At 39.9% G+C, this 20,295-nt stretch overlaps 1 protein-coding gene across 1 annotated transcript in view; it reads left to right on the top strand.

Annotated features, from left to right (window-relative positions):
• The window catches only part of LOC118412570, a 25,123-nt gene extending 4,892 nt beyond the window's left edge, over nt 1-20,231 (top strand). Inside the window, exons 6-39 of the mRNA XM_035815514.1 lie at nt 2,457-2,597; nt 2,711-2,827; nt 2,955-3,015; nt 3,144-3,213; nt 3,636-3,766; nt 4,109-4,146; nt 4,661-4,834; nt 5,090-5,389; nt 6,988-7,248; nt 7,470-7,606; nt 7,863-7,934; nt 8,336-8,445; nt 8,570-8,610; nt 8,942-9,053; nt 9,418-9,546; nt 9,876-10,068; nt 10,365-10,457; nt 10,929-11,083; nt 11,332-11,395; nt 11,556-11,652; nt 12,000-12,127; nt 12,694-12,814; nt 13,236-13,337; nt 13,638-13,746; nt 14,145-14,280; nt 14,995-15,106; nt 15,575-15,722; nt 16,271-16,484; nt 17,236-17,452; nt 17,939-18,073; nt 18,496-18,660; nt 19,160-19,275; nt 19,595-19,659; nt 19,863-20,231. Coding sequence (XP_035671407.1) covers nt 2,457-2,597; nt 2,711-2,827; nt 2,955-3,015; nt 3,144-3,213; nt 3,636-3,766; nt 4,109-4,146; nt 4,661-4,834; nt 5,090-5,389; nt 6,988-7,248; nt 7,470-7,606; nt 7,863-7,934; nt 8,336-8,445; nt 8,570-8,610; nt 8,942-9,053; nt 9,418-9,546; nt 9,876-10,068; nt 10,365-10,457; nt 10,929-11,083; nt 11,332-11,395; nt 11,556-11,652; nt 12,000-12,127; nt 12,694-12,814; nt 13,236-13,337; nt 13,638-13,746; nt 14,145-14,280; nt 14,995-15,106; nt 15,575-15,722; nt 16,271-16,484; nt 17,236-17,452; nt 17,939-18,073; nt 18,496-18,660; nt 19,160-19,275; nt 19,595-19,659; nt 19,863-19,944 — 4,346 coding nt within the window. The 3' untranslated portion in view covers nt 19,945-20,231. The remainder of the gene's footprint in view (nt 1-2,456; nt 2,598-2,710; nt 2,828-2,954; nt 3,016-3,143; nt 3,214-3,635; nt 3,767-4,108; nt 4,147-4,660; nt 4,835-5,089; nt 5,390-6,987; nt 7,249-7,469; nt 7,607-7,862; nt 7,935-8,335; nt 8,446-8,569; nt 8,611-8,941; nt 9,054-9,417; nt 9,547-9,875; nt 10,069-10,364; nt 10,458-10,928; nt 11,084-11,331; nt 11,396-11,555; nt 11,653-11,999; nt 12,128-12,693; nt 12,815-13,235; nt 13,338-13,637; nt 13,747-14,144; nt 14,281-14,994; nt 15,107-15,574; nt 15,723-16,270; nt 16,485-17,235; nt 17,453-17,938; nt 18,074-18,495; nt 18,661-19,159; nt 19,276-19,594; nt 19,660-19,862) is intronic.
• Nucleotides 20,232-20,295: the final 64 nt, after the last annotated feature.

Genomic DNA, 20,295 nt, shown 5'->3' with positions numbered 1-20,295 from the left:
TCTGAGGTATTAAGTCTACTGAGCATCATTTGTGATAGGATCTTAGTATTTCAACTACTATAAAAATCACACTCATACACACCACAAAACGTATTCAGAGATCTTTATCAAACACGTAGATTAAACAATTATGAAACCTTACGCGCTCTTTCAAAGTTGTAATATGGCTCTATATTGCACCTTTATATCATGTGGTTCTACACACAAAAAAAGTGCCATTATCACCAAATTAAGTCAAATATCTGTTACACAAAATGGCACGTGTGTCACACAAATTGACCCAGTGCTTGAGCAGGTTCCTCTAGATCTTCCCGTCCCTGGAGGCTCTGTTGAGACCAGTGTCCTGCATTCATGGTGTCCTGCAAGTTGTGACCATCTCTCCATGCCCCCGGTACAAATTCGTCAGTCCTGGCCTGGATCTGACATCATAAACCGGAAGATTCCAAAAAATCCCTATCGACCAGAGGGTTTGTCCATTCTGTCCAGAGCTAATAGTAGACGAATATCACTTTATGGTTGTATGTCCCAAATATTCCGATATACGCAATTCTCTATACAGAAGGCTGTCATTTTGTACACAAGGATTTATCCAAATGGACCTGAAGTGCAAATTCAAATACATAATGACATGTGACAATCCCTGCATGGCAGATATAGGAAAATATATCAAAGAAGGTTTAGACATTAGAAATTCCCCAAATGATTGTAAAAGCCTCCAATGATTGTAAGAAACTTATCCCATAATACAACTCCTGTATTAGTTAGATAAGCCTTAACTAAAGTTAAGAGGTACAAAGTATGGCATCTACATAACTACAGTGCTATAAGCACTGTAGTTATGTAGATGCCATACTTTTTACCTTGTATAATTGTTTTGCAATAAAGTTATATACATCTTGAGATGATTTTTTTTGTCTGGACTTAGATGCACCTTCGTATTTATTCCAAATCTGGAGTGTGCGTCGATCACGCTATCAGTACGCGTAGTATGCGCAAAGCGATCGCAGAACGCACGGTACTAAATCGTGATCTATGTGTGCATTCGTTATACGGTCGCTCATGGTGCGTTGTGTCTACGCTGTAAGAACGCTATGTACTCGCATTACCGCGATTTCCGCGTATTACTGCGTGTAAAGCGCAAACATGTAGCGTCTTCATAGCGCAATCGACCGACGTGGGACTACTGTATTGCGCATCCATAACGTTTTGGGCACCAAACTGCGTACGAATGATAGTTTTGTGCATGTCCAAAACTATCGGGTGTACTGGGCGTATATTTTCGTTTGCCTGCGTTCGTGAAACTTTCTAAAAACGATTCAGATGCGTTTGAGGTGCGACTTGTGCGTGCGGCCGCGTATTGAAGAAATCAGTCAAAATGTCGAAAAATGTCAAAACGGAACTCATGCGGCATGAAAATATACGCATGTGTAAACCCACCTTAAACCCACCTTTTGAACCTGCTCAAAACAGTCGCCGTAAGAGCGCCGTGGACGGCGATCTAACGATGAGCGCAGAGAGAGCGCCAAGGGAGCGCGCAGCGAGCGCCGTGAGCGCCAAGAGAGCGCACAGCGAGCGCAATAGGTCTCAACAGTGGTTATGATACAAAATTAGCTAGGACGGCGCTCTCACGGCGCTCTCTCTGCGCTCTCAACTGCGGTTTCAGAAGTATATTTGGAACAGACAGAACCCGGAGAAATGTTTAATATGTACCGATGATTTACAATTAAACAAACTGAGAAGGAATAACCAGGGTTTAAAAAAAGGTTTATCATTTCTCAACTTATTTCTTTAAAATTTCAACATGATGACATCATTTTTCTTGTTCTTCATCTGTACATTTATATTATTGAAGTCCTGTTTTCAATAAATCGAAGTGTTTCAGTGTTGTATGATTTACACTAAAAGCGTGGCATGATAAAGCAATTTATGGTGAACAAGCTACATGACAGATTTAAGAAAAAGGAACAAGACAAACGTGTATATTTCAGCCTGAGTGACCGTACAGTGACCAAAATTGGATTTGTTTACAGCCTTGATTTTATTCTTTGAATGTTATGTAAGACGTAAAAGGATGACTTTAAAGATACCAAAATACACCATACACCAAAAGATACGTTCTCTATCTCTGAAATTCGTTGAACAATCTTTCAAACTTTTGTTACCTCATAAAAAGATGCTGACATTTGAGTTTTTCGTCGCGGTGAGAGCGCGCTGGGGTCGCAGGAGCGATTCCACTAGAGCAGTTTTTCTGGCGTCGCGGCGCTCTCGCGGCGCTCTGGCCAATTTTTCATCGCAGCGAGAGCGCGGTGAGAGCGCCGTCAAGTGGAAAGGGGGCCTTAGGAAACATTTGTTGTTAGGACGTGATTTGTTGCCCCCTGGTGACTTTATTTGGTACTTCAGGAGGAATTCTTGTCTTTGTTTTGATATCTTGATTACAACATGAATACTCAATTTAGATGGGGACGGGGAATGTGTTGTCGACCCCACCATGCGTCAGGATTGCGGCTATCCAGGCATTATGCAAGAGGAATGCCAACAGCGAGGGTGCTGTTTCGATACTTCAACTTCTAATGCTTTATTTTGCTTTTACAAGAAAGGTGGGTCATCATTATATTCATAGTTAGGCTGTTAATTTGCATGACACTATCAAGATTTGTATGGAATTGTCAATGATTTTCTGTCTGCTCATTTTTTTTCTTTCTTTACTCAGCCGGAACTGATATTGGAACGGCAGAACGCATGGTTATTTACATCGATGCCGGAAACGACGTGTTGTGCTCCTGCACTGCTGGTCTGTCTTTGAGTGAAGATGGCACCTCGTGTGATGGTTTGTGTTTTTTGATTACTCATGGTTCTTTACAAAGGCATGGTTGAGTTTCCTTATATCCCTTTCAGAGATGTGAACACCCCACAATGATAGTGTAGATATTTAAGATAATTTACTTATTTTCCAGTTATCGCGGACTGTTCAACTTCCTCTGACTCTTCTCAGTTCAGCAGCGAGGATACTTTTACGTAAGGATCTAGTCAATTTTTGTCTTTTTATAAAGACAAATTTTATTCGAAATCCATGCTCTTTATAGAAATATTTTTTTGCTGAAATCGAATTGCTATATTTCTGAAATTCTTGTATCATTTTGCAGCGTTAGTTGCCCTGCTGGCTGCTCTGGTAGCAGCAACAATAAAGTCTGGGGGACTTACATCTACACCGATGTGAGTACTGTTTGGTATCGATTAACATATTGGCAAGCATAAGAGGGAACAGGGACAGAAATGCATTCTGTTCTATTTTACACCGCTAGATGGCGCTGCAGTGAAACAGATGACGTAAGTGAGTAGCTTGTATGCCAGTTCATCACGGTTGATGACTGGTTTATTTCGTACACAGTACGTGTTCAGATGGACAACAGCATCGCAGGCACGAACCAAAATTTACATAAATCATAAGTGCATCATTATAACATTATACCCTTGTTTGAGACAGCCTTGTTCATGTCAGGAGTGAATTTTCTGACAGCCACTTTATTCCAACAAAAGGTGCGGGTCCGTTATGCTCTAGTCTCCTAAACTATACATATTATTACGCAGATGAGCACTTTTAGTGAGTCGCTAGATTTGATATGACCCATTCACAGGATTCGAGCATTTGCCGTGCCGCCATTCATGACGGGAAGCTGACAAACTCGGGTGGACAGGTGACCGTCTACAAATGGCCCGGACAGGACTCCTACCTTGATACTGACCAAAACGGCGTTAAGTCAAAGAAGTAAGTGGCCCAAGATAACATAGTGTATACCAGTTCTCTGTTACATCGCAAAGAAACAAGTTTACCCGATTTGAATGTTGCCCTCTGCCATGACTGGTCCAAGATGTTTCTGCAGCGAGAAGAATGCGGTCAGAAACGTAACTAAGCTTTAAGGTCCCTGTCAGCACATTTCATGATTAGACAAGACTCGCGATTCATCTGTATTATACAATAATGCACCAACCATAAGAAATCATCAAAGAAAATCATACTACGTAGAATAATTCAGTCATTAATGCCATATTTGCGGACATGCTGATTATCCCAAATACTTATTCTGCTGTTTTTCTTTACTCCTTTCAGTTACGACAGCTGGGGCGGATCCTTCGCCTTCTCACCTGGTACGTTTTTTTCTTAGTCGGATTTAAAGGATCTTTAGGAATCCTGTGATCTTTAGGAATCTGATAGAAATAATTTTGAAATAAAAAATAAAACGCATTGAATAGTGTCCATATTTGAGACCTGATGATCCAAGTATGTTTGTCGTTTTATCGTTACACTATCCGATTAGTAATACATTTTGAACAAATTCTACTACTTTTATATTTCTAGTGATGACGTGGGAGTTACTGCATGTTTGATACAATGTCGCTGTAGATTTTGACATCAGAATGCCATTTCATCAGGCTGGTAGAACTTAGGATATTAAAATTTTGTTTTTTTACAATCAGTAAGGTCTCACGTTACGATGCCTAAAATGCACCCAAAGTTCCTCAGAACCTCCAACTGTAATGATGCTTAGCGCCATCTACATTGGCTGCACACAGCGGCGAGAAGCAGAGGATGTCTGATAGGCACCGAAACGTAAGCAGCTATCATCTTACATATATTACATAACATGATGTTTATTTACAGTTACTCAGAAATGGCGCGATGATCTCCGTTGTGGAGACGGTTACACCACAGGAGACGGGAGCGCCGCTGAGTGCGACCCTGACGGGACCTTCCCCTGCTGCTCCCCGGGACACTGGTGCGGGAACACCGCAGATCACTGTGACTGCGCCGACTGTGTCGACTACAGCGACATAGGTCTGTAATAATAGGTCTACAAAATCAAACGTATGACTTCCCTGCAGCAGGAATGTTTCAGACGTAGATTTAAAAAAATCTGTGTTTTTTGTTGTCTAAGGGTTTAATTTGATGATTTATATTCCAAAAATAAATCTTTTTTTTTCCATATTTTATTTCATTCAATGTATCCATTATTACAGAACGGCATCATTTCGATTTTACATAATAACACATCTTGTTAACCCCTTCTCCACGCCTGGCTTCCCCGCACAGCAAGTAGTCCGGATTATAGCAGCCTAGGCTGCTGGACTGACACTGCTGACCGTGCCATACCGACACTGGAAGGGACAGATCCACGCTTGGATGGAGACTACATAGCACGTGTCAACCCGATTGAGAAGTGTTACATGGTGGCGCGTTCTCGTGGCTTCTCCGTGTTTGCTGTCCAAAATGGCGGCTGGTGTGCCGGCTCCGCGGATGGACACGACACGTACGACAAGTATGGGTCTTCTTCGGCTTGTGTGGCGGACGGAGAAGGGGGACCATATGGCAATAACGTCTACCAGATAACAGGTCAGGTCTCGGTGTTCGGTTTACAAGTCAGAAACAAAATCTATTCTTATCATCATTTTTCATCTATGCATCTGACTCATAATGCTTCTACATTGATTGTGGCTTTCTATCGCTGCTGCTGCTTGGACGGATTAATTGTCCTCAATTGCAAATGATTAAAACTTAGAAGTAATATCAATTTGCAACCTTGTAGATTTAATCGAACATTAATAACCATGAATTACAACAACCATAGATGTATATTTATGTATATTAAGTAAGCTGTTAAACCTTTTAACTGATAATATCAAGACATAAGGCTTTAAGTCTAACGTTAGATGTCAATTTAGTTTAGGTTGAAGTGTATCTCAAACGTACAAACAGTATATGCTTATGTATTCTTGAGCTATTAAGACTGACCTTGACCGGCGACACCGCTGCTTTTTCCTATCGCTTGCCTGCATATCCGTACTAGTGACATGTTTAAACGTAAAAGAAATTGCGACGGGAAAATGTTGGACAAATATCTTGGCAATTGCAAAGCTGCAATTTGCTGCAAGTTAGCTTTAGAAACGACTTTAATTGACTAAAGCGCTGCATAACCTATCGCGACGGAGAAAAGCTTTGGCAACCGCTTGCACTCCTACAAAATATTCTAATATCTTCTTCGCAAGAGAGCCATAGCCAGAGAGTAGGCTTTCAGCTATTTGGTTCTAACACTGGTCCCGGCTATTCCTTTTGCGTTAACGCATATAACACATTGGTCCTCACCTTCATTGGTTTTCATTTGTATTCCTTTATACTCTTTTCACTTTTTGAATCACTCTTGTACTGGGTAATATCTGAATGTGTTTCTCTGGTGACTGGTTCACTTTCTACTTTTGTCGGGCCGTACGGCGTCTCACTCTTCATTTTCGTTGGTGTGGTATATGCACATTTAATTGCTTGTCCGGACTTCTGATCGTCGATGTTTTGGTGGGAACCTTCCTTTTTGCCAAATATACATTTGTCTGCCAGGAAAGGAGCTGGCCTGTGTGCTCGACTCTTAACCTGCTGTGACTGGAGTGCCAGGGTCTTTACAGAACTACACTTTACAGAGTTGTCTTGTCTTGCATATTAAGGTTGTGTTAGAGGGACGACACCCCAGAGAATTCCAGGTCTTCCCGCTTTGTCCATGGTACTCAATTCTAGAGTGCCTTTGGTATTACCAACACAACCATTCACCCGGAGTAAGACGAAAGACGGCAGTATACGTGACCACATCCTGTACACTCGTGCCGTGGCTTTCCGATCGAGCTTGTCGCGCTATTGCAGTTTGCAGGATGTGTATGGCAAAGATTTTCAATGCCTTCACACAGTTTTGAAGTTGTATATGCTATCCTGCAACGGAGCCAATACAATATCGCGATCGGATCTTCAAAAAGAAAATGACACTGACCGAAAAACGGGTTATATTGTGAAAAAAAAGTGCGGCATTCACCTGCCGACGTCTGAATAGTTGCGTTAGTTTACCCATGTCGGCATGTCTACGTATTTACGATACACAACAGACACATGCTTAAGATGTAAAATTATATTATAAAAATACAGATTAGTAACAACAGTTTTATCATATAAAGACCCCCTAGCAGATCCCTCTGAAACCTGTCAGGACGGGGATGGGACATCTTACCGAGGTATAGTGGCAGTGACCACATCAGGCCGGACGTGCCAGGCCTGGGACAGTCAGACACCCCATGAACACAGCAGGACGGCTGCCAACTATCCGTCATCCGGACTGGACGGGAACTTCTGCCGGAATCCGGATGGCGAGTCAGGTGTTTGGTGTTACACAACGGACCCTAACGAGAGATGGGAGCTGTGTGACGTCGAAGTTTGTGGTAAGTTGCGATGTGTTTCTCTAAGAATCTAAACACTGTGGTGAAAATCATACGTTTTTATGGCAATAAAAGTTTGTTAGTTTGTTTGTTCGTACATACAGGTGGATTCAATCAAATCGCTACATATTATTTTTATATCGCTACATATTATATTATAGTGCACTTTAGATGAGTTTTAAATCTTAAGTGTTATATTGTATTGGTAAATGCTTATTTTTCAGAGTCAACGTCAAGTTTACAGTCAGCAAGTCTTCCAGACTTCTATTTGGAAATCGCCCTTTTCCTCGACCCCAGCCTGATCCAGGAGTTAGGGGGAACCAACGGGGCCAGGGAGTGGTCAAAAGTTGTAATGGTCGGGGTAGGTGTGACGTACATGTTAAAAAGTTCTCTCTAAAACGTTACACTTGTTTGAAAGCTATATTTGTTGGTTTATGCAAGTATGATAGCCAATAAAGTATAAGAATGTCTTCTGATCATACAAAAACATGGTTGCAACATTATTTGGCAAGAGATTCCTTACTTTTTTTGTCTCTACCATAGTAACTACTCTAAACATGTTGTGCAATTTTGTATGCTAACAAACATGCCCCTTATTACCCATCACTATCAATTAGGTTCAGAGAAAATTTGACTCCGGCTCTCTTGGCAAGATTCTAAACCTGCGCGTCGTCAAGTACGGCCAAGCCGTGAGTAGCTCATTGATTATTACTCTGTTCTTGAATAACTTTTGCTGTCGCCTGTGCCTTGTGCAAACTCCTCTGCCCGGGTCCGAAAACCCCTCAAGGGACCGGCAATGTTGGACGGGCCGTATAGAAGCGTGCTAAATCAGGCAAACTCATGCTCATTGAAGACTCTTATTGAAAACAACAGATATGAAATATGTATAGTAGGAATGAATGAATGAGTGAATGAATGTATTTATTGCTTAACAATCGCACAAGGCACAGTGTATGGCAACCAATAACAACTACTAGATATATAGTCAATGTAATTACGAGGCTACATACAGAACAACGAAATATTATGTAATTGCTACATAATCTACTGGCACACATAAGAAGATTAATTAAATTTGTGTATTTTTCAGGACACCCTGTCCATGCAGAGTGATTCCTATACCATGCTGAATTCTTTTTGTCTGTGGCAAGAATCTCAGTCAAATTCCGCAGCGTGGGATGTGGCGGTGCTTGTAGTGAAGTAAATTCTTTATACATCACGTTCATAGTATAAATCACAGCTGCATTATATTTTCAATATACATCATTTAATCGGTGAAGATGATCAGACAATAAATTTAATGGGATCTTATTTGTTTCTTCAGCCGGGATCTCACATCTGTTAACTTCGGAAAAGGTGTCCTTGGTAAGTGTAGTTAACTCTTCTAAATGGTATACGTAAATTTAGAACGAAACGTAGATGGACTATACTTCATGGTCTTTGTCAAAGTAAACCGTTAATCACTTTAAACTGTTGATAAGAGAGATCTGAAAGACGATTTACTGTAACACAACTTGTCAACATATATTTTCAATACATATGCCTTGCTTCCTTACGATTTATCATGATAACTTATGATATTACCCGTGTCATAAATTTTTTATTTGCTACGGAAGTTATCTTTACGTCTATGTTATTGCCTAAAGCTACAAATAGCAGGATTTTTAAGACGAATCGAAACTTCTTGTCTTTAAAGGAAGGGCAGTCCTGGGTGGCGTGTGTAGTGGGGATGACAGTGATAAATGCGCTATCGTGGAATACCGAGGGTACCAAACCATCGACACTATTGTTCATGAGCTGGGACACAAGTAAGTTCAAGTGTTAGCATGGCGTGCACAAAAAGGAGTAGTCATACCCTACGCACAAGGTTTAACAGAACTGTACGTTACAGGGTAAAGATGTGGCATACCCCCATCTTTAACCTGTAACCCCAGTTTTCAGGAACTATCACCTCTACACTTCAGGATATTAGTACACGTTAGAGGTACGCTGCAAAGTATACATTTGAACTGGATGCATATTCATGTCCATGTTATAGCTCAAGTTAAGGTCTGTTGCTGGGATGAATCGTAGTGTCCGACTCAAAAGAAAAATCGTAATTACCATTTTTTAAATATACATCATCATTTCTCATGTAACGTAAATTCACTAATTATCTTATTGTTTTCATAGTGTTGGGATGGATCACGATGGAGATGGTAATGATTGTCTTGATGGCAAAGACATCATGAGCACGTTGGACTATGGCGGCAAGACAGCATTTTCCAGTTGCAGCGCACACAGTTTCAACAATTTTCTCAAGTAAGTCTCGCCTTCCTTGATGATAGCCATGTCTCAAATTACATCCAGATGCCTTATCGGGTAGTATCTAGCTCGAGGTCAAAATCGGCCCGCGGCAGTCAACTACTCTGGCTTCAGTTTGAAAATGTGTACGAAAAACATTTATCATAAAAAAATGATATTTAGCTTTCTTGGTTAATACAACATTTCTTTCTTCTTGTGGAATGCTTTGCTGTCTTTTTTTTTATACTACAAGTTAATTTAGAAACTAAGTTTTATAACTCACCTAATATAAAAACTTCAGAACAGCATCAATTTCCTTTTACCAACCACTACGTTTGACTTTACAGAAAGACAATGACCAATTGTCTCAACGATGAGGCCGAGAATGGAGTGGTTTACACGATCCCAGTCGACACTCAGCCGGGCGAACTTGTTTCGTGGGATGAACAGTGCGAGAAGGCGCTGGGGACAGGATGGCGTGGAAGTGACAAGGGCTGGAGAAGTCGGGTTGGAACAGAATCGGACAGGCTAAGAGAACATGTCAGTACTATATCATCCTATATATAAACCGTCTTCACGTTGCGATATAGCTGTGCATGCCGCCATGTAAATCATTATAGTAATTGATATCTAAATTTGTTATCTGTGAAGTTTAAAAGAATCCTTTCTTCACATAAATGTTATCAAATGTGTAAAGTCCAAAAAATAACGAACAAAAGCAACATCTGTCAATAATCGCTATCAATAAGCGAAAAATTTTGTAGAATTGCTCTTTTCAAGTTTGGCAGAATTTATTCAGTAATTTGTTTTCTCTCTCTTTTCGTTTTATGTTGTAGGAAGATCGGTGCTCCAGAATCCTGTGTACCGATGGAAGCGGCAACGAGAAGAATATTGTACCAGTGGAAGGCAGCGTCTGCGGCACAGATATGGTTTATATTCATGTCTACAGTTCTTGTGGATATCTTATCAATCGATTTATCATTGGTTATCTGTTAGTCCATTGCTTAGTACGTTGAGCTGTCAGAACACAAAATAAGACTGGGATCAAGTTCACTTGTCAATAAGAGAAACTGAAAGGCAGACCAAAAAGATACTCTAACAATGTGTGCTACTTTTTTATGTACTAAATGAACAATGTGAACGAAGATTGGATGTGAAATGGGGTATGGAAATTCCAGATCGCAACTTTTGTAGGCCCAGCTTCTCTTACTGGGTACGAATAATCCTCACTCTTTGTGAGTAGTCGAGCTGGTCTCAAGTTCATGATGGCTCTGATGGGGAAAAGACATGTTGTTTAACCCATTGTCTCACAGTGGCCTTCGGGTTACAGCCTGAACTGACCTTTATTTGGGTCTTGTTACGTGGTGACCGATGCCTAAAAGAACTCTTTGTGCCGACAGTGGTGCCGTGGAGGAGAGTGCATTGGTGACGACCTGGAGTCCGCCGAGCCGCCTCAAGACGGTGGATGGTCCTCCTGGAATGTTTGGTCAGGCTGTACCAAAACGTGCGGGCTGTTCGGCGTCAAGTGGCGCTATCGTAGTTGTGACAATCCTGAGTAAGTTCATTGGTAGAACTTCTCTAATAATTCAAGGGATAAATAAAAGAGTAGAGAGACGCTCTAAGAAGGTATAAGATTGTATGTATACTGTGCTACGTTTAGAATTAGTACATCGGGTATTTATAGCTCATCCTCAAAATATAATGTCAGTCGTATGTACCTTTTAATATAAGAAAAGTATGCAAGCTAGGACAGATCTACTTTTCATGTCAAAACCTTAACTTTCATTAACCATTTTTTTACAGACCCACATTCGGTGGTGCCTATTGTGTTGGCGACAGTACGGAGTTTGGAATATGCGAGTTACAGGCAAGTAGATTTATAATTAATGTACTCGGTACATTTTAATTGCCATTTGTTTAATTTGATAATCCTTATAGATTCAAGTTATCTATATTGCAAATCTTAAAACCATATGCAAAGACAGTCCTAATATTTCAAATCACCATATTGCTTCCTTGTTATATAGTCTTGCGAAGATGCCATCGGTTTCTACGACGAACGGTTAGACCAATGTGCTGCTCACAACGCAAACGAAACGTTTGTCCCGTACCTAAGCGTTCCTCGTAAGTATGCTTTTTTGTTAATAACAAATATAGTCAATGCTTTGTCCTAACATTGCAGAATATTAAAGGGCATTTAAATGTAAAAGAAATTACTGAAAGCGTTCATAATTTTGATTATGAACGCTTTCTTAAAAGATCGCTTGGTGTAACCTTCTCCTGACGGTTCTTAAATCATTGTGAAGACATTATAATTAAATAAATATCTTTTTAGTGACCTTGTGGCTATATCTGTTGACTTGAAGTTCAGATTTCCAGGTTTAAATCCTTAGTAATTACAATTAAGTTCTCTTGAGGAAGAAACTATTCTCCAGGTCCTTAAAGCATTAAATCTTTCTTCCCATGCGTAGCTCGTCTCTACTGCAAACTGACCTGTATGTCGGAACAAAACAACGACTGGGTAGTCCTGGGTAATGTGGAGGATGGAGCATACTGTCACGAATATGACAACGATATCTGCATTGATGGCGTTTGTCGGGTAATTATATTGAATCAGCAATTCATATTAGCTACAAAAGCTAATCATGCCAAATATTGATATTCTGTTCTATATAATAGGATACAGACCTATACTGATATAACCCTCTGCAATTTGATCTACACAAAACTTGAATAGAATATAAAGCATAATTTTCTATTTTTTTTCAACTTTATTTCTTCACTTACGTGCATGATTAATATGCAAAGAAATAAATGGTCCTGATTAGAACAGTAATGATGGGGGTACAATCTCAGTCATGTTTGGGACTGATATTTTCCCACAGCAGCGCCACATATATATATATATATCGCTATGAGATTTACATATAGATCTGGCAAAAATTACACCAAAAGGTATCAGAAGGACTACTAACACTTTGGCATGTTATTTTAATATACATAACTGAGCTTGTATACGCCTAACAGTTAATGACTGCCGTGAAATCTCGTTGTCATGGTCACCCACTTACATGTACCTTGTTAGCCGTTTTTATCATAAAAGTTCGTGTCAATTGATAATCACTTACTACATTTGTATATAATTTTCGTTGCCTTCCTTTGTAGTCGGTGGGCTGTGATGGAGTCTTTGATTCCAACACAACATACGATAAATGCGGTGTGTGCGGAGGAGACGGGAGTTCGTGTGTCATGAAGAGTGGAAGAAAAACATTCGAGTCAACGATTGGTACGGCCAAGACTATCTTAAAACAAAAGTATCTTAAGAATATTGTATATCATCGTTTGATAAACATGCTGAGTCAATATACAAATTACGGTGTCATCTGGAATAGTAGAAATTAAGTTAAGATAAGAACTAGAGTTCGGCGACCTCATATCTCCATGCAATAGATTTAATGCAAATGTTTTGCACATTTTGTATGGTAATGTTTACCAACAGGTAACTAACACATGTCACAAGTATAGAGCTCCAACCATTTAACATTAAGCTGTTTTGCCTTTTTTGTATTTATTATGCATATCGGTTATATGTTCCCAGTGCCAAGAATTACAAGTGTTATATTCATTGAACTGTAAAACAATAGAATTTGTTTTGTTCCATATTTTTATTAATGATTTGATTTGCCATTTTTCGAACTATATCACAGGATTTCATGACATTGTCACTGTGCCAGAAGGCGCTAAGTTTGTGCGTGTGAAGGAGTTATATCCAGGCAAGCATGACGAACCATACTGGACCAGTTATCTATGTAAGTACCATATGATTGTTGGTGTGGTAATTATGCATTCCTAATGTTACAGAAAAATTATGTTCTAAAAACAACAAAATACAAACTATGTACCAGTAGATTTCTATAAGTTAGCGTTGTAAATTGGCAGATAACATTTATGACTAAATTCAATCCTTGCTTTGTTGCCATTAATTTTAGAGAACGAACGTTATCATTTGTTTTCAAAATCAATACAAAATAAACGAACCAAATATTGATTTGTCGATAATATCGGAAGGCTTTCTCTACAAAACAATGGTGTGACGTGATGTGTTGCAGCTGTGGCTACCCAGAATGACACGTGTATCATCAGCTGTTCCATGGAGTCGTCAGAACTGGAAAGCGGTTATGCCGAGGCTGTGGGCACCACATTCCGCTACTGGCAGAAGTATGAAAACACAAAGATATTTTTAATAATCAAAACTGTCAATTAAAATAATGCTACCATGGATAAACCATCAAGATTATCTTTATTACAGTATCAATAGACCGTAAAACTATCCAAGACCTTGATGTACATCTTTCTCTTTCGTCCATTCCGTCTTTCTTTTGTTCCTTTCTTCACCACCTTCTTCCCTTTTCCCTAGTATACTTCCTTGGACTTTTTCGACGTTCTCTGAAATAACAAACAGCATCTAACTACTATAAAGGTAGTCCAAAACGAGTTATTACTACTTTTACAACTTTCTATTTTCTGTTCAGTTTTAAGAACACAATGATATTCATACAAAGATCGGTAGATAGATGCCATTGATATAACGTGTTTTTTATATTCTAATATTCCAGGTTAGTTGTCGACACACCGCTTACCTATGACACTGAGTACCACGGGGCGGGGAGTATCTTCACTTACGGACGCTTCCTGAGTATCACCGAGGAGGTGTTCACATATGGTCCGATCATGGAGCCTGTCAACTTCCGAGTAAGTTGTACTCTTTAGCTTAGGATATTTCCAATGGTATTGAACGGGTAAAGCAGAAGAAATTACATACCTGTATCAAAAACAATTTTGTGACGCAGTACGCAAATATGAAACCTAGACAAGATCATCCCTTTGTGATATCAGATAGCATGTATCTGTGTCTAAAAAGGAGGCACTGGAGAGGGTACTGACCTAACCACAGAATTAGAAAAAAACACATTATCGTCATAGACGAGGGCTGTGACCCTCGAAACTTTTGTTACCTTCATATCAAAGGTGACCTAGGAGATCTTTGACCTACTTCTGTACAAAACATCTACATTCAATGCTTTTGTGGTTCCAGGACATGTGTTCTATGTGATCTATGAGATATAAAGCTTAGCTGAGAGAAGTAATTTCACAGCAATAAAGCAAATGTCAGCCCCTTCTCGATTAATGTATTGTCTGTAAAAGCATCTAGATCTCGGCTTTATTTATTTGCACGTGATCATTGAACACTTTATCAAAATTTCCGTAGCTGCTTTTCACTCATTACTGTTACATCAGATAATGACAGCAATGCATAGACCTAATCTAAAAATAACATGTATGTTACAGATTAAACATCTGGTATTCATTCAATCAATATAACAAGAAAAAATATTTTATTGAATATTATCAAAACTAATCAAATATATATTTTGTTTGGGCATGTTTTGTTTGTTTTTCATATAGTACGTTTCCGTGTCTGACTTGAATGTGACATACGAAGTATCGTACGAGTATTCTTTACCGACATACACATTCCATCAAACTCTCGGTCCTTGCAGCAAGACGTGTGGATACGGTGAGATAATGTTGATATCATCTAAACTAATCTACCGTAAAATCGTATTATCTTTCTTGCGCACAAAAGATTCCTTTCAAAATTTATTGAATTACAATAAGTACATAAGGCAATAAAATTCAATATGATGTTGATGTTGTTAAAATAAATAATTTACATCAGGTATTTCATTCAATATAAAGAATTGGTCCATTATGTATATTTTGAACTGCGTCAAACTGCCGAGTGACTAGGCGCAGTGTGTTATGTTACTGGACCTCCTGATAAGACGTTGTGTCATTCGGAAAGGCATTTGGTACGACTTTCCTCACTGTCTATGGCAGAAATCGACACCAGACTTGGGCTGGGTACAGAAAAGGTAGCTGAGGAATGGACTCCACCTTCCTACACCGTGTCCTAGTCACAGTGGCTACCAACCCAGCGCCACAAAATAAGGATATGGGAATACATTTTTATGTTTATTTTAAGGTATGCGTGAGGTGCTAAACGTAAGCTGCTACCACAACGGACTGGATGAGATAGTGGACGACAGCTTCTGTGAAGACTTTGGGCAGGAGCGCCCCAGTAGCGACCCCATCTCTTGTTTCAATATGCTAGTAGAAACCTGCAAAGCAAGGTACTTCTAATACTTTTATTCAGTTTGTACATTAGTAGTTAGTACACATCCGATGTTTGTTTCCCCCCCTTTTCAGTGGACCGCTTGTTATATTATACTTATTGCTCCCTAAGCGCAATACCGACTGGGTCTAAGGGGGATACAAACTTAGTCACAAGTGGGACCGCATCATTACTAATGCGTGCGAGGAACTTTGTTTAGAAAGCTATGATTATACACAATACGATGTAGAATATGTTTGACATTTGACCAGATTGGAACCAAACTGCAATGCAATAGATAACACGGTTTGTACGTATTAGTATGCTTGTGTAGCGAAATCCACTGTGGGAAATATGTCAAAGGTAAAGGCCCCTTACTTTTGAACACTCCTTGCCTCGACCATTGTGTCAATGTTTACAACTGGAATATCCATATGACCTATTTTTATGACACAAGGGGTTGCAACTTTGACATATTATCTGAAACCATATCCCTACATGGCATGTGTACTTAGTAATCATCAACCTCCTCTAATAGCGATTCACTGACTTCTATCCTTTGTTTAGCTGGCAGGTAAGTAACTGGTCGGATTGCTCCCGTACATGTGCTGGAGGCATACAGAACAGGAACGTGACTTGTATGAGAGCCAGCGATGACGCCTCTGGCATCGTGGAGCAGGTCCCTCTGTACGAATGCATAGAGTCGGACTATCCGTCCGCCACTAAGCTGTGCAACACTGGGTATTGTGATCCTTACTGGGGTGCAGGGGCATGGGGATCGGTAAGAACACATATGTTATTCCGATTACGAGTGAGTTAGTGATATCTTCTTACAATGGTATGAAGTTCACGGGTCACTTCGTACATTATTCCCATCATCATCATCATCAGTCCCATAGATTTTTAATCAGCCGTAGGCTGATACAATGACATGAAAGTGGGATGGAGTGCTAATAAGCTAAAGGTGGAGGGACACAATTTTACTTTCCAGCGACCTTCTGAAAAATCGGTTGTTAAATAATCTAGCCTTTAATGTGGGTGAGCATCTATAGGATTTGTCAAAAACACCCGTTTCAGAGTGTTGTTTGGTGTTTCGGAGGTTTTATCTACTATCATCGGGCATTACTGACTCGTTCTAGATCACACTGCTAGGCGGCGCTGCAGTGTGAGGAACGCCGTAGCAAACCAGACTCAGCCTGTATCTCCCCTAATTACGGTTCATTCTTATATGATACACTTTTTTCGCTCAATCTTCCTGTAAATAAGCAGCATTTGTGGCCTCTTATATGTACTTTGTTACAATGTGTTGCGCCGCGGTAGTCAACTGCAGTCCCAAACGTGACTAAGGTTGTACCCAACCTCATCACCGTTCTTCTCTCAATCTTTCACAATGTAGTGGCACATGTAGTTCAAAGAAGCGACATTCCTATTGCAATGCACTAAGACCCTAGTATTGAAAATGAAGCCACGAACGCAAAAAAAGCGTATCCCCTGTCAAAAAAGTTTATTCAAACATTCTTAATCGTTCACAGTGTAGTACCACGTGCGGCCCTGGGAAGCGGCACCGTTCCATCAGGTGCATGGCGATCGGGATACATCACGTCCCGATACACGTGGACCCTTCTCTGTGCGATGCTGACCTGAAGCCGAGTCACGAGGTAGACTGCTGGGAGGCCGGGATGGAACCAGTGTGTCCTCTCTACTACTGGCGCATGGAGCTGTCCGCCTGCAGTGTTTCATGTGGACAAGGTTTACTTTCATTCATATTTACTTCGAATTCGTTTGGTTTACGTTGTTCGTGCTGTAGCTTTGCTATTATAGGACTGTTGAGTGCAAGAAATGTAAGAGGTGTATGAAGAAAAAGAGTGACTTGGAACCATCTCCATTATACACGTATCCGTCGCCATAGCAATATTACAGAAAATTATATGTGTGTAAGCATGATATGATACCAAATAATTAGAGGAAATGGATCTCTAGTGTCTTAAATGTGATTAACTTATCATAATAAATGATATTGCTTGGGTGCCCTCCCCTAAGAACTCCATCCGCTTTGGAATATTTTTTTTTGTTGTACTTTCGATCAAAAAGGATACATCTAAGTTTCTTTTCAAGTCATCTACACATTCATTTTTATGTATTCGAAAATTGAAAATACATTAGTTGCAAAACGCGATCTGTTGCTTTTAAAATGCTGTCTGCCTGTTATTTCGATTGTACAAACAAATCTAACAGGAGTTCAGTCGGCCCAGCTGAAGTGTGCGGCTTCAGACACGCACGACTCTGTGGACATGAGCTACTGCCAGGCCTACAGCCAGCCTGACGAGCCTTCTGTACGGGAATGTCATCCGGGAGACTGTTCATCGGCAGGTAGGCAGCAAATACATAAGTTTTATGTTTTAGATTCACACACATAGGAACAAATGATACAACTCACGACCAGCGAAAACAAGGCTTGTATCAATCCACGACAACTGAAACAGAATTGAGACGCAAGCTTAATATACAGGCCTCTTTGAAAATCAATTTTCATAAGATTACGTTGTAAGGGCAGCCTGGTTATCGTGAAATAATTTTGGCATAAAGAAGACATGCAAATGATTGTAAATGTTGATTGCTGATATCTTAACTGACTCGGAGTTGCGGTTGAATTTAAGGTATGAATCGGTATCCTTCCAACATTTCTGATCCAAACATTCTCCTAACCTCATGTGCTCTCTATTACCCTGGCCCCTTCCCAGTCCCCCAAATTCATGCCGACGAAGCTGGAAAATTGTGTTCTTACATTGCAGATACCAACAGCAACACAAACGTTGAGTACCACCTGTCCAACGCTACCATGGTGATGTGCAGCCATTTTGACGAGGTGACTCGCCATGCTCTGTGTGACGGCCAGGCTCGCTTCCTACATCTCCTACAGACTGCCGACCAGGTCTACCACTTCACCGCCTGCCCCAGTAAGTCATATGGTTTATGATATTTAATGGTTTAATGATAACTACACAAAGTCATGTTGCAGTGAAACGCTGGGTATGTAATAATAGTAAAAGATTAAGTTCCCTGGTACATAAATAAAACACGTTTGGACAATCTAAAATTAGTTGAGACAAGAACTGTTGACAAGCGAGAGGTCACCTTTGATATATTACGCATAAATGTTTTGGTGCATACTTAGAATGGTAATCTTCATGGTAGGCCAGAGAATCCACGTCAACCCGTGACTACATCATTGTATATATATGATATGTATCTATAGCAAATAATTCAGAATGAATTTTTACTTGGGTCGAGTATAGGAAAAAGATTATTTCCCTAGGCTTTAGCTATTACACTTGTAAACATCCATCATTAGGCATTTGCTATTGTAACCTTTAACATCCAGCATTTGACTGCTCATTATAACGACGCATCTCCGCTACATGTAGATGTTCTTGAAACATTTCTTTCACACGTCAGATTCCATCAGCCTGTTTTTGCTGATCGACCCAAACATGGTTCCCTCCGACCATGCCGAAATGCTCCTGGAAACATCTGACATCTACAAGTTCTACAAAGCCAAGGCGGATGTTGTGGTACTGGATTGTCTATTCTCTGATTTTAATTAAAAATTGAAGAACAATTAGAATTTTGGAAATTAGCAATACCCGAATCACCTTGATATTCTTTTTCATATGCGAATATATCTATTTTAGTGCATATGCATGGCATGTTGAGGAATGCCAGAAACATTATGTGATTTTTTAAATCATTTCTTCAACAAAACTTGGCCCACTACAAATACTGTATGGCTATACACACATACTAAAATTATTTATATACTACGCTACTTTTTAACTTGCCCTCTGCCCACTGATAAACGCTGTTTGATCACGTGATATTTTCTACCAATAGCTAAGCGAGGTGTTCCACTGTGGTCATGAGATGGACATCGGAGATGCGGCTGTCACTGAAATTGGGTAGGTTATTCCGTACAAGTGCTCAGTGACATGTTAACATCAAGAGGATATATCATTACTTTGTATAGACTTAACATTTGCTTTTTAGTTATCTGAAAGTTTTGCTGTCGGTAGAGCTGTGGGATTACCTTTTAATTTTCTTCGCCAAACACCATATTAACAATTAATATCATTTCCTTAATTAATCAAATATTCATTTTCAGCGAGGTGAACTCAGCCGGGCCACAAGACGTTGAATTGACCGGGGACTACTACCGGTTTGACTACCACAACACCATGGTGTAACTAATGTATGGAGTGTCACTGATCTGTGGACGAGACCAGATCAGATAGTCAGGCTCGCTGGTGTAAACACAGCTAGAGCTAGTAAAACTAGTTTTAACGTTACAAAACTTTCTGCCTGGCGTAAAAGCTTGGGCATACTTTTGCTTCCAGACGTACGATGGTACGGACGGCTAAGTTTGAATGTTATGCATTTGTAGATTCTTTGCTCAGGGAATTCTGTTATCAGTATCTGGTGACAACACGTGTCTGGAATGACAGATGAATAAATCTAGAACATGGAAATAGTATTATGTCTCCAATTGTTTCTACTTTGGTTAAGTATTATTTTTGTGTGTGAATATGTGTTTTTGT

Source organism: Branchiostoma floridae, chromosome 3 (assembly GCF_000003815.2).
Source record: "Branchiostoma floridae strain S238N-H82 chromosome 3, Bfl_VNyyK, whole genome shotgun sequence".
In the NCBI taxonomy this organism is placed as follows: Eukaryota; Metazoa; Chordata; class Leptocardii; order Amphioxiformes; family Branchiostomatidae; genus Branchiostoma; species Branchiostoma floridae.
Note: the sequence above shows the minus strand (reverse complement) of the source record. Positions and strands in the feature narration are given on the sequence as shown.